General features: G+C 41.6%; 1 protein-coding gene across 1 annotated transcript in view; it reads right to left on the reverse strand.

Annotated features, from left to right (window-relative positions):
• Positions 1–620: 620 nt before the first annotated feature.
• The window catches only part of LOC105929720 (aminopeptidase N), a 19,079-nt gene continuing 6,253 nt past the window's right edge, over positions 621–13,446 (reverse strand). The window contains exons 5-21 of the mRNA XM_012867610.3: positions 13,196–13,322; positions 9,906–10,060; positions 9,307–9,420; positions 9,081–9,224; positions 8,922–8,987; positions 8,715–8,780; positions 7,064–7,236; positions 6,828–6,904; positions 5,377–5,510; positions 5,243–5,298; positions 4,499–4,646; positions 4,318–4,409; positions 4,062–4,169; positions 3,527–3,694; positions 3,308–3,448; positions 2,408–2,489; positions 621–1,380 (exon numbers count right to left, since the gene is read on the reverse strand). Coding sequence (XP_012723064.2) covers positions 1,219–1,380; positions 2,408–2,489; positions 3,308–3,448; positions 3,527–3,694; positions 4,062–4,169; positions 4,318–4,409; positions 4,499–4,646; positions 5,243–5,298; positions 5,377–5,510; positions 6,828–6,904; positions 7,064–7,236; positions 8,715–8,780; positions 8,922–8,987; positions 9,081–9,224; positions 9,307–9,420; positions 9,906–10,060; positions 13,196–13,322 — 2,013 coding nt within the window. The 3' untranslated portion in view covers positions 621–1,218. The remainder of the gene's footprint in view (positions 1,381–2,407; positions 2,490–3,307; positions 3,449–3,526; positions 3,695–4,061; positions 4,170–4,317; positions 4,410–4,498; positions 4,647–5,242; positions 5,299–5,376; positions 5,511–6,827; positions 6,905–7,063; positions 7,237–8,714; positions 8,781–8,921; positions 8,988–9,080; positions 9,225–9,306; positions 9,421–9,905; positions 10,061–13,195; positions 13,323–13,446) is intronic.

Below are 13,446 nucleotides of genomic sequence, written 5' to 3' on the forward strand. Positions count from 1 at the left end.
CCGTATTCCCAAGTTGGATGGATTTCCTTATCCACCTGCAGACTCTGTCACTGGTATAATTTCATTTGCAAAGCCATCTTAGGTTTACTTCCCCCTTATCTTCTCTCTCTTGTTATAACAGAAAATATTCAGGTTATTCTTTGCGTTCGAATGAATTTACTAAATGTAAGGTTCACACTGATTATGATGAAAAATCTTTCCAGTTTGCAGCTCCCTCAGACTGGAATCAATTGCAGAAGGACTTGAAGCTGAAGGATTTGGACTCTGTTAATATATTTAAGGTATATTTAAACCGGCTTATAAATAAGGTTTCTGTTTGTAGATGTTTTGCCTAATTTTTAACCGTATTCTACCAAAATTCTATCTTTAATATATTTACATGTCTGTAGGGTTTGATTTGGAGTTGTGTGCTGCTGCCGTTTTCGGCCAGGTCTCTCTTGAAAAAGACATTTTTAATCTCAATGCGATCTACCTGGATAAATAAAGGTTGCATACAATCAATTTCCCCATCTGTGCATTCATGAAATGTCCAAAGGCATTTACAAAATGACTTCTTTATGTTGCAAAACAAGAAACAAAAATCTGTATGATCTTAAATAAAATCACAGCATACATCAGAAGCCGGTAAACACAATTTATAAACTCAATGCATACATTTATTAACTTAAACTTGAGATATCTAGGGCTTCAGGTCAAGCTTTACACAGTTAAAACAGTTTTAAACTAAGATTCATTTTCTGTCCAGTTACAGGCAGTACGGCACAGAAACCACCGCTGGTTCAGGCTGATGCGATGTTTCAAGACAGCTGTCATTACCAAAACTAACTGAATAATACAAAAGCTACAGCATATTATTCCAGTCTAACCATAAATTGGCTTAAACATTTATTTCTGAGACAATGAAGCTTCTGAGTTTATGCTGATTATGAGTTTATCCACTGTACAGCAGTTATTCCTCTGAAAATACATGAGAAAACTCATTAGTGCTTGAAGAAATGTGCACAACCTCCTTTTCTTAAACCAAATTAGGAAAATGTTAGAAGGAGCAAAATCAACTGTTTTCTCATCCCATGTGAAACTTTAGACGTCACGTTTTCTTTATATTTCATTGGTAATTCATCGGACCACGAAAAGTATAAAGCTCTGCTCCAAAGAAGGTTTTTTTTCACGAAGAAGACACATACGTATGAAATAAATAGGACTAAAAAGCTTTCACGCTTATGCCGTGACTTTTGTTGCATCAGTGAACCATTTCAGAACGTTGGCTTTGTTCTCCTCAATCCATTTCATGTTGGCTTGGGTTCTCTCGATGGACTGATCCACCGCCAGAGTCCCGGACCCGAAGCCCACCTCGGCGTTGTCCTCCTTGAACTGCCTCAGCTGAAACAAAACAGAGCGTCAATCATCAGGCCTGGCTCGGGTCTGGCTTAAGTCATTAAAACAGACATCAATAAAAATTTTTTTGCCAAAACAAGTCAGATTCTGGATAAACCACAGCCTCGGATTCACCACGCCTGCTTCCTCTTCTGCAGCCTGGTCTAGGGTCAGGAAAAAGGGCAGATAATATAATATCTCTGCAGACCCCATACATCCTGGACACAAACCGTTTACTTCTACCTGTGCAAAAACTAGCCGCTGCAGAGACAGTTTATTCTCCCAGGCTGTCTTCTCTGATGAACACTTGTGCATGTTTATGCTAATCTAAGCCTGTGTTCTCCTTTTGTGATTTTTTTCTTTCTTTTCTAACAAAATCTGCTTATTTGTGCAGCGGTCATTGGTTGAGAGGTTGGCTAACAGCTGGATGGGTCCCTCGCATGGCAGCATAGAGTCACACGGGACAAACAGCCATGCACACACTTATACCTTAGGGCAATTTAAAGTAACCAACTGTTTATGGACTTGGGGAGGAATCCAGAGTACATGGGAGGCAGAAAATATGCAAACTCCATGCAGAAAGGCCCAAGTGCTGGGATACGAACCCGGGACCTTCTTGCTGCAAGGCAGCAGTGCTACCACCTGCACCACAGGTTGCATTTTTATGCATTTTTATTTAATATGAGGGACACAAAGTCAAATTCTTTGCTTATGTGCACAAACTTAGAGTAAAGATTAACATTACTACTGCTTTGATTACCGAAGCAATTCTGGTCACTAATCTTAGCTTTCATCACCGCGCAGCACCAGACTCCTTTCATTGGGTTCTCTATCTGCGGAGCTTTACGACCAAAATCCTCTGATAGAAACGAGATGGAAAGCCGAAATGTTGTCCCACTGCAGCGGGCAGCAGCAATTAAAACCACGTTTCCATCATCTGGTCAGAACGAGTGAAAACATGCAGCTGAAATCCTGTCACGGTGAAGGGAGGCCACTCTTCTAGATGTCAGCCATTTCAAAAAGGACCTCTCACCTGCTGGAGCTCAAACTCTGTGGAGAAGCGCTTTGTGACTCCGTTGATGAGGTTGGAGAAGGAGAAGGATCCACCGCCGTACCTGTGAGAAGAAACACCAGACATGAGAGCAAATTAAAAGAACGAAGCGGACAGAAGCAAACGGCTGCCTGCGAGAAAGCAAAAGAAAGTTATGAAAAATTGTTCCTACTTCAGAAACAGCTACTTTAAGGCAGTTTAAATCGCTCTGACGTACATTAGACAATAAGTCTGACAATCATTTTATGCAATAAATCTGCGTAACGTCTCTGCCGCGGAGAGGAATCACCTGACTTATCTACAGACGGCTTTATAAGGATGAAAGATCAGCAGAGAACACGGCTGAGCAGAACGATCAATAAAACATTTCGCTGGCAGTAAATAGCCTGATAAAGACGCTTATCTCCAGGCAAGAATGTTTCAGTGCGCCTGTAGCCAGGTACCTTCACTTCTTTACAGAAAACCTCTATTTTCGTCTTCAGCTGTCAGCTTTATAGATTCCATATTAATTAATACTGTGTATTCTTCAGTGATGGTATCAAGGCGTTGGTTGATTGTATCTGTCTTTGCAGGTGTAGAAGCAGACTCAGAGGATGTTATATTGCTCTCTCCCTTTTCTCTTCTTCTCTTTCACCTTTTCTCCTTTTTTTTCCCTCTTCTACCTTCTTGTTTCAGTGTCCATTTAATATGACATATTCCCTGGATAAATTATAATAAAGCTTCCTGCCTATATAAATCAAGCGGAGCACTATGGCAAAAGCAGCAAGGCTCCGCTTTTTACAGTAAAAATCTGTTGGGCTCTTTTTTGCACTAAGACAACAATTCTTTTGAAAGGATTTTTCTTTGCGGCCGAGGTTAAGCTGGGTTCAGTTTCCCACTCACTGAGTGAAGATGTAATTCCACCGAGCCCTGACGAAGTCCCACGCCAGAGACTGACCGACCACGTTCTGGGCGATGTAGATGATGGTCGAGGTACCGTCCTGCTTCCGGATCTGGTCCGGATCCACAGTGTACTCCAGATACCTGAGCAGGTAAAAGCAGCGTTAGATGCGGGTTGGGTTCGGGCGGGCGGTGTCTACGGGGGCCGACGACGGGCCCGACCTGTTCAGCAGCCACGGCTGTTTGGTGCAGGCCAACGCGGCGCGCAGTTTATCGGCTTCGATGGCGATGGTGGCGTTCTTGAACTTCTCCCAGGCAAAGTTCCACTCTGTGGCGCCGCCCGCTGCGATGGCGTTACAGTACACAGTGGAGCGCAGGTTGGCGTGGATCCTAGAGAGAGATGAGACCATGATACACTGCAAAAATAAAACTCTAAATAAGAAATTATTTCTTGAAATTAGAGAATCTTTCCTTAATTTGAGCAGGTAAATAAGATTATTTGCCAATGGAATAAGATTTTTGAACTTAAAATAGGAACAACTCATCTCCATTATCTTATTTCAAGTGAAGTATATCTAATTATCTTATTTTAGGGGTAAAAATACTAATTCCATTGGCAAATAATCTTATTTACCTGCTCAAATCAAGGACAAATACAAGAAATCTTTTCTTATTTCTAGTTCTCTTTTGGCAGTGTAGACGGAGGAGCCGCCATGCACGGCCGTCTGAACCTCCAGGTTAATATTCTGTCACTCACGGGTTGATGTCCGTGTCCATCCACTGTTTGAACCACCCTTGGACCAGATCTTGACATTCCTTCAGACCGGTGTTACAGGCCAGGCTGATGGCATTCACCTGATTGTATCTGCAGGAAGATTAAAGAAGACCAAGAAATTAAAACTTGGCTAAAAGGAAGATCTTAACATCCTCCTGGGGATCTAAACAATTTAGAAACCCTCCAGGTGACAGCTTGAAACCCCTGAATGGGACTGTATGCGCCGGTCTGTACTCACTGGTCCATGTGTCCCTTTGGTACCTCGGACCAGTTCGACGTTATGGTTTTGTAATGCTGGAACAGAGGGGTGACCTGACTCCTCAGGTAATCCTGCAAACATCAGGTCCCCGGTTCACAGACATGAAAATCAAGGAGGGTTAAGGGAACTTTTTGCAGATTCGTAGCGGAAAGACAAGCACCTGCATGGGTCCGTAGACTTCGCTGCGATCGAACATCAGGAAGAAGAAGTCCAGGTTGTTCAGAGCAGACTCCCACGGCATGTAATCCCTCTCGTTCTTCAGGTACATGGTGGTTTCGAGCGCTTGCACTGTAGGGATGATCTTGGCTCTTTGGGAAGCAAGAATCAGTGTGACTGATATATTCAGATAATATTCATATTTCAACTTCAGGAAAGACTTCAGGAAAACCGCAAAAGGGAAAAAAAAGGTTAAATTTTCTTGGAATGAGTGTATTTGTCTTTGATTTGAGCAGGTAAATACGATTATTTGACAATGGATTAAGATTTTTGCACTTAAAATAAGAACAATTCATCTCCATCATCTTATTTCAAGTGCAGGACGTCTAATTATCTGATTTTAGGGATAAAAATACTGATTCCATTCGCAAATAGTCTTATTTAGCTGCTCAAATCAAGGAAAAATACATACATTTCAAGAAGGTTTTATCCACTTTTAGTTTCCTTTTTGCAGTCCAACTGTGCCACCTAATAGAAAGACTTACAAGAATAGTGTGTCCGCCTTTTGCTACTTAAATGAATAAATTCATGGATTGTTTTTTTCTCTCTCCAGATATCTGCTATTTGTCCAATGGTTCAGCTCTAACATTAAAACTTAGAGCTTTCATTTCCTGAATCATCATATTCTTAAAAAGCAAAACCCAATCGAACCCTTGATTCTTCTGGTCATTTTCAGTTTCAGACGTACCTGGCCAGGTTGAAGGCATCGTCCACCAGCTGAGCTCTGTTGATCACTGGGATGACCTTAAATACAAACATCATGTCAGACACAGTTCACCGGACCGAACAGAAACTGCCAAGCCTTCAGGAAAGTGTTCCTACGCTGTGGTTGGTGTTCAGAGCGTTTAGCAGTTTGCTCCAGTTGCTGTCGTCGTAGTTGACTCTGTAGTAACCAACCACGTCAAGGTTGGCCAGCAACCAGTCAGAACCACCGGTCACCATCTCGCTAATGGTAGCTACAGAGGAAACATTACATTAGAGCAGGTGATAAAATTAACTTTGTACATATTAATTAAATGTGTCCTCTGCATTTATCCCTTGGGGAGCAGTAATCTGCCACTTTGGGCAAAGGGTCTTGCTCAGGAACCCAGAGTGGCAGTCTGTGGGATTCAAACTTCAGAAGTTGCTGCCCTGACAGGACCCAGGCACCCTGATTTAATCTAATCCCATAATTCCACTGGTGCTCAAACCCAGGACCTTCTGCTGTTTAAACTGTGTCAGTTTGCTGAATATTAATGATTTTGGATGTTTTTTCCACCACCTGACGTGTTAAATGTGCAGCTTTGATTTAAAGGCGAGCGGGTGTCACCTGGTTTGTGTTTGGATATTTAAATAAATGCTAATTCAGTGCCGCTGTTTCACCGCTAGGTGGTAGCAGCGAGCGGGATTCTAATCTGCGGTTCCACTCAACAAAACTGATTTTTGTTGCTTTAATTACTTCAGCAGATTAGCCAATTAAATATTAATAAAGTTTATTGTTTATCAAGTTCCTTTTGCTTAACTTTCACAGTGATTTTAGAGTTTATTTAATCCTGATAGCTCAACTTTTGATATACTCGTAAATCTGTTTGTGTTTTTTTTTTTTTGCTTTCAGTAGAAAATAACACAAATTTACTCACAAGTATTTATCTTTATTATTATATTTGTTGAAAACTGTAAGCGTGTTTGCTGATCATATTCACCCTATCTTTACTGATAAATGGTCTAATGTCTAATTGATGTTTAAAATCTATCTTCTATCTTCAATCTAGAGTCTAGTCAAGGATTTACTTAGTTTATTCTTATTACAATGAAACAAAAGAAGTTATTCTAGTTGTAGCGCTTAGAAAAGTCGGACAAAATTACTTTAGATCAGAGTCCCCTCCCAAGGATTGACTTAGTTTATTTCTGATTATGAATAGAAACAACTGTGTACTGTGAGTTTAATGTTTCTCCATGTTTATTAAATGTTTCTTATGTTTATTAAAAAAACAAGTAAGCTTTGAATATTAGTGAAGAGGCTTGTTACAGTGAGGTCTAGATAAGGATTTACTTTGCGTGTTCCTGTTGTAATTAAATGTTGTTGTTGTTTTTTATTTCCGGTGTAATATTTTCCTCTGTAATGATTTTGTGTTCACGTTCAGCACTTTGAATCGTCTTGTTACTGAAAAGGGCCTTAGAAATAAACTGGCCTTGCCTAAAGAAAACCTACCAGTTGCTAATTGGTTAGTTTGATCTGTCACTGTAAGGAAAAAAATATATTTATTTGTGTGTTTTTCGTGATATTTTTATACCTGATTTCGCCGACAGCCACTTGGGGTTCTGGACGGCTCCAGTCTTCATCCATTTGATTGGAACGATCCACTCATAGCTGCAGTAAAAAAAAAAAAAACTGTGTTAGTAGTTTTGGGCCTGATTTCATGGACAGCAAAATGGACGCTGTGTGTGTTGATGTCATTCACATTATTTGGAAAAATTGTTAATTTTAACAGAGATTCCTGGACAAAATGGCAGAAAGTAGTTTACTTACTTGAATTCAGACGGAGTGGTAACTTCAGCGTCTGGATCCAGCAGGAAGTGCTTCTGGGAAACGAGGCCGGTGGAGGTATCAATGGTGACCACAGGGAAGCCCATCTGCAGCACCCAAGTGTTCATGATGTCGTTGACACTGGAGGGAAGGTCGACCGCACTCGTGTCCACGGCCTGTCGAGAAAACAGAAAACATGTTCATCTTAAAAACTTTCTTAAGAACTTATTTTTTCCCTTTTTTGGACAAAATGCATGAAAAATTATTTATTTCATACTCTTGGTTCAGAGGGATGTGACATTCGCTCTCTCAAATTGCTGTGGTTGAAAGTGCACCCCGTTCAGAGCCACCTTTAGCAGCCGTAGCTCTCAGCAAAGGTTCTGATAGACTTTATCCGGTCTCTCACATTGTTGTGGGGAAACTTTAAGTCAAGTTTGTTTCTGCACAGCATTTCAACTAGGCTGAAGTCTTGGCTTTGACTGGACCGTTTTTTATTTCTTTTTTTCAATCATTTTAATTTTCAGTCATTCTGCTGTAGATCTGCTGCTGTGTTTGGGATCCTTGTCCTGTTGATGACCCAGTTTGGAGCAAGTTTAAGCTTTAGGAGAGAGAAAGATGAGCTCACATTTGACCCTGGAACAGGTTGGCATATGGCGGAGGTCATGGTCGACTCACTGACTGCAGGCCCTTCGGTCCTGAGGCTGCAGAGCAAGCCTGGATCATCAGCCCTCCGCCACTGTGCTTAACAGGTTGGATGAGCTGTTTGTGCTGATATGCTGTGTTTGATTCTCGCCAGATGTAGTGCCGTGGATTTGGTCTAACATCTCTACTTGGTCCTATCCATCCATTACTCCAGGGGTCTTGTGCTTTAGTCAAAGGCAGCTAAGTCGTGCTGCTATATTCTTCACTATGAAGAGGCTTCCCTGAGTTCTTCCTACCAAGCCATACATGTTTGGTTGTTTTTTATTTTTTATTTTATACCATGAACCATTTAACTTCCTAAATAAGGCTCATAGCATCTGAGATGGAGCTCTTGTTTTATAGAATTTTTCTGAACATTGAATGCGCTCAGCTGGAAGTGAATCTGCTGTGACGTCCAACGCTGTGATGCTGCTGCTTTTTCTGAAGTTTACTGCAATGATTCCTGTCTCTTCCCGCCTGTCACTCTGCTTTTGCAGCCCAGTGACGTCACTCTGACGGTCAGATCGAGTGATCACACCTGCGACAGCGCTGATTACCGGGAGCTGTCGCACCTGGGAGGAGCACCATAAGTTCCTGGCTATTCCTGGGTGTAAGCGCCAGATTCTTGAAAGCCGCCTGGAAACCTCTACCCTGTGGACTGATTACCTGTGCATGACCACTAAACTGTCTACGATTACCCTGCTAGCCACGGTCCCGTCTAGCAGTATCAAGAGCTGAATCAGACTGAATTATCGGGTCTCCAGATTCTGAGGTTGAATTATTACAGTTTATAGCACCTGGCTGTACTGACAGTTGTAATGTTTTCTCTTTCTGCCGTTGAATCAGTGGGACTTCACCAAAATAAACTCTGCGGCTGCTTTCGCTGTAGACCAGCGAGTGAACCAGGACTGACAGATGGGTTTTCTTCAGCCAAACATGACCTGAAGGGTCAGAATGTGTGAAGACGACTTACCATCTGCAGGTGCTTCCACAGGTCTGTGTAGACGGTGTTCCCAAAAGCAAACTGCTGCAGGTAGCTCTGTGAAAAAGGGAGGAAGGTTGCATAAGATGGCCAATTTAGCATCAGAGTCTTTGTGTTTTATTTTTGATAATCTATGAACAGCTAAATATCGATACAAAACTGTTTAATCAAATGTTTGTTTATATTTCAGTTCTGTACCTGGAGTCCTTTGGTGAAGACGTCCTCAGTCAGGAAGTCTGACAGCATCCTGAGGACAGACGCTCCCTGAAGATGAGAACAACGTTCGTTTAGATAGACAGCAAAGTCAATAAAAACCGGCTTCAGATATTAGGAAAGAAAATGTGTGTGATTCCTGACCTTGCTGTATGAGATCGCATCAAAAAGCTCGCTGATCTGAGCTGGTTTCTGGATGTCTTCTTCTTTGGAGGACAGCGGATGAGACGACGTCAGAGCGTCCACAGCAAAAACTCTGTGGACGTCACCAAGGACGATGAGGTCTTTCTGCCAGGAAACAGGAATATGTTGAACATTAAGAACACAATCTGGAAAGACGATCGGCGTTGAGCCCGGAGAAAAGGCGTACCACGTTCCAAGAGGGTTCAGCCTTGTCTGCTCCCAGGTACTCCACGTACGACGCAAAGCCTTCGTTCAGCCACAAGTCGTTCCACCAGCGCAGAGTGACCAGGTTACCGAACCACTGCAGATACAAGAAGTCAAAATTACAGCTATACATGTTTTTTTTTTTATAAAGTTTGAAAAAGCATGTGGAAAGAAAAAGGTCTCTAGATATCGCTAAAGACAGAAGTGAATCTTAAAATCTGGATTTTATTTAGATTTAATTCCTAATACTTCATCTAGTCACACTGGAAACTGAAAGTACAATAGTTAATGCTTAATAAATTGTACTAATTGTTCGTGTATGAAATTTAAACTCATAATATCTCACATGAAGTTAGTCAAGCAAAATGACAAGGATCCAGAATCTGATAAAGAAATAAAACCAAGTGCTTAAATCACCCTTTGTCATCCCTTTTATTCTGGTCATGTGATAATGTTTGTTTATTCATGTAAATACGAAAAGTATCGGTGCTGTTTTTTTTTTTTAAAGTTACACACCTGGGAGCATCATTTCCTCCTAACTCTGCATGCTCCCTGTTATTTTGGTATTTTATCTGAGCTCACCATGTGGGCCAGTTCGTGAGCTATGATGGTGGCGATCCTCTCCTTGTTGGAGTTGGAGGAGAACTCCTCGTCGTACAGCAGCGCCGTCTCTCTGTAGGTGATCAGACCCCAGTTCTCCATGGCTCCCGCGTTAAAATCAGGGATGGCTATCTGGTCTGCAGGGCCGAGAAGATTTTACAGGATTTTGGTGACTTTCAGACCTACACAACTCAACAGATTACAGATCCAAGAGAGGCAGCAGGACATCCATGGAGAAAGCATACTGTGCATGTAGAAAGTGCAAAAACAAATCAAATAAATCTCCTTTAAATGAGATGCATTACAATTAGATTTGCTTTTTTTTTTTATGACTCCCACTAACTGTTTAATGATGGTAAGACATGTTAACAGATACACTGTGCAAAGGAGATAGTGTATAAAAGAAAATCCCGAGCACTCACCCTTGGGGAACCCCTTTGATAAAGCAGTTTGGATATTTGGAAGTATAGAAATTCTTGGAATGAACCAAACACAAACGTATTCACTTTTTGTGTTACTTTTAGGAGACATTAAATTTGTAAAACCTTGAAAGAAATAAGGAAATATCGCAACCAGTGTGTCTATGTTAGCAGGGTCACACTGCAAAATGGATCTAAAAATAAGTAAAATGTTCTTAAAGTTAGTGTATTTATCCTTGATTTGAGTAGGTAAAACGGATTATCTGCCAATGGAATGAGTATTTTGACCCCTAAAATAAGATAATTAGACATCCTGCACTTGAAATAAGAAGATGGTAATGAATTGTTCCTATTTTAAGTGCAAAAATCTTATTCCATTGGCAGTCTTATTTACCTGCTCAAAACAAGGACAAATACACTAATTTTAAGAATATTTTACTTATTTCTAGTTCTGTTTTTGGAGTGCAGTCGGGGGAAGCAGTCATTTCTATCTTTAGAGGGCTGAATGTGGCCTGTCAGATGACAGAATGTCAAATAAAGAGTTATTGTTCTCATACGCGATGACTGCCATAAAATTCACTATAGATCGACAGATCAGTTTATCTGTTAAACGCTGATACTGTTACACATCTCCGCAGACCGAATCATAAAATCCCAGCAGACAGATAACAGCTTCTCTCTGACTTCCAGCCTGGGACTGAGATAGCGAGCGCTGATGCAGGATGAAGATGATTTTTTTTTCTTCTAAAAAGTGCCCAAAAAGGCTGATGCAGCAGCTTCACTGTCTCCACTGTTTCATCTACAAAAGTAAATCATTCAGAGGTTTGCCTGTAAAAACATTAACGATGCAATAAACCGTCAGAAATAACGACCACTAAAAGCAAAGGAGTTATCATGCTCCATGTGACATGAACACAGGGATGTTTTTACATGGATTTCCATTTCAAATGTTACGTTATTTTAAGTTATTTTTAACACAAAATATGCCCTTACTGAGACAGAAGAGCAAAGCAGCCCTCTCAGTGAGAAGGCTAAGACACAGCAAGACACATTTTCTTTCTGCTGGTAACTCCACTAGAAAGTCCAAAGTGTGGGACGAGGGGCAATTTGTGGCACTTGGAATAATTAATTGCGGCACATTTGCCCTCCAGTAAATGGAGCCGATGCGAAAAGACACATTTTGCAATTTTTTCAATGGCAAATTTATATCTTCTTAGGTGGAGAGTTTGAGGTACTAAACAAAGTATTTTCTTTTATTAGCCCCCTGCGTGTTTTAGTTTTTACCTATTTTGTTATATTCCAACCTTTAATTTAAATGCTATTTTATTTTATTTGATGGCTCTGCACAAAATAAACTAAAATGAGAAAATATGTACAAATAAGAATAATAAAAATAAAAAAAACAGACACGTTTCCTATGAAGCCCCTAAAGGTTCTGGTGCAACCAAATACTTTTTAAAAAGTCACTTAATTAGTGAAATGAAGCTCACTTGTGTACAATCTAAGTGACCTTTTCTGAAAGAGGCTGCAGCACCATTAAGCAAGAGGCATCACACCATGAAGACAAAGGAGATCCCCAAACAAGTCAGGGTCAAAGATGCTGAGAAGTACAAGTCAGGGTGGGGTTATAAAAACATTTCCAAATCTTTGATGTTCCCATGGAGCACTTTTAGATCCATCATCTTCAAATGGAAAGCACCTGGTACCACAATAAATCTGCCAAGAGAGGGTCAGCCACCAGAACTCACAGACCGGGCCAGAAGGGCATTAATCGGCGAGGCGGCAAAAGGTCCATAGGTCACCCAGAAGGAGCTGCAGAGCTCCACAGCAGAGACTGGAGGATCTGTCCACAGGGCTGAGCTTCATGAAAGAGGGGCCAGAAACAAGGCCTTCACTTGGTGTTTAAAATAAGAAGACAGCTTTTGAGTTTGCCAAAGGGCACTTGGGCGACTCTCCAATTGTATGGAGGAACGAGCTCTGCTAAGGAAAATGCTATGTCTGCTGCAAACCCATCACATCCCACCACCACAAGAACACCATGCCCACAGTGAAACATGGTGGTGGCAGCATCATGCTGTGGGGATGTTTTCAGTAGCAGGGACTGGGAAACTGGTCCGAGCCGAGGTGAAGATGAATGTTGCTAAAAAAAAAGGAATATTCTGGGGGATCTGAGAACAATGAGCCGAAAACAATTGCTAAGGCAACACTTTGGTGGTTTAAGGGGAAAGATTTACATGTGTTGGAATGGCCTAGTCAAAGTCCAGACCTCAATCCAGTTGCGGGTCAGGCCTGAAGATCATTGTTTACATCAAATATAACATCATACGCCATCATAACTCATGGTTGTGAGGCATCAAAACATGAAAAATGCAGAGGAGGGTGAATAGTTTCGCACGACACTGTTTCTACTCCAAAACAGACTTGGGTTGCTCTGATAGCGGCCTGCAGGTCCTCTGCATCGACAGTACTCCATTGATTCTCTGTGGGGTTCTGGTCAGGCCCGTTTTCTGGCCAATCAAGCACAGCAAAGCCCCTTTTCACACTGGCGCTACTCAAGTTCGCCCCGCCCTACTGCGCCACGTCCTGCTCGGCTTTACTCGGGACGTTTACCTTAAAATGCCTGGAAAAGGGAAACACCTCCTGGAGGAGTGGACTTTAACCTGCAACCCCCCCTTCTGTTCAGATTTACACCCTGCAGTGTTTTTCAGGAGGTTGATGCAGAGGACTCAGTCTGAATAGATATAAGGTTTTGCCTATGGATGCACAAGATGGGATAAAACTAAATAGTTATTTTTCTGAGTTGGTTGATCCTCAGTGTGCGTTGGGAACCCAGTGTCAGAGTGATGGACTGACCAGATTTGGGCAGCGGGTACGTGGAGTTGTAGTAGTTCTCAAAAAATTTAAGAATGGGTCCGGTTATGTTGAGAGCGTAGTCCCCTTGGCCGGCAGCGATGGCGGGCTTCCGGGCAAAGATCCGGATCTGAAGCAGACATGAGAATACAATAAAAAAAAAAAAAAAACGACCAATACACATTCTTTAAATCTAATGTCAGATCCTGACAAGATGAATTTATCGTTTTGTCCCTGGAGAGGAACCGCTGGTG

Source organism: Fundulus heteroclitus, chromosome 2, assembly GCF_011125445.2.
Source record: "Fundulus heteroclitus isolate FHET01 chromosome 2, MU-UCD_Fhet_4.1, whole genome shotgun sequence".
NCBI classification, from domain to species: Eukaryota; Metazoa; Chordata; class Actinopteri; order Cyprinodontiformes; family Fundulidae; genus Fundulus; species Fundulus heteroclitus.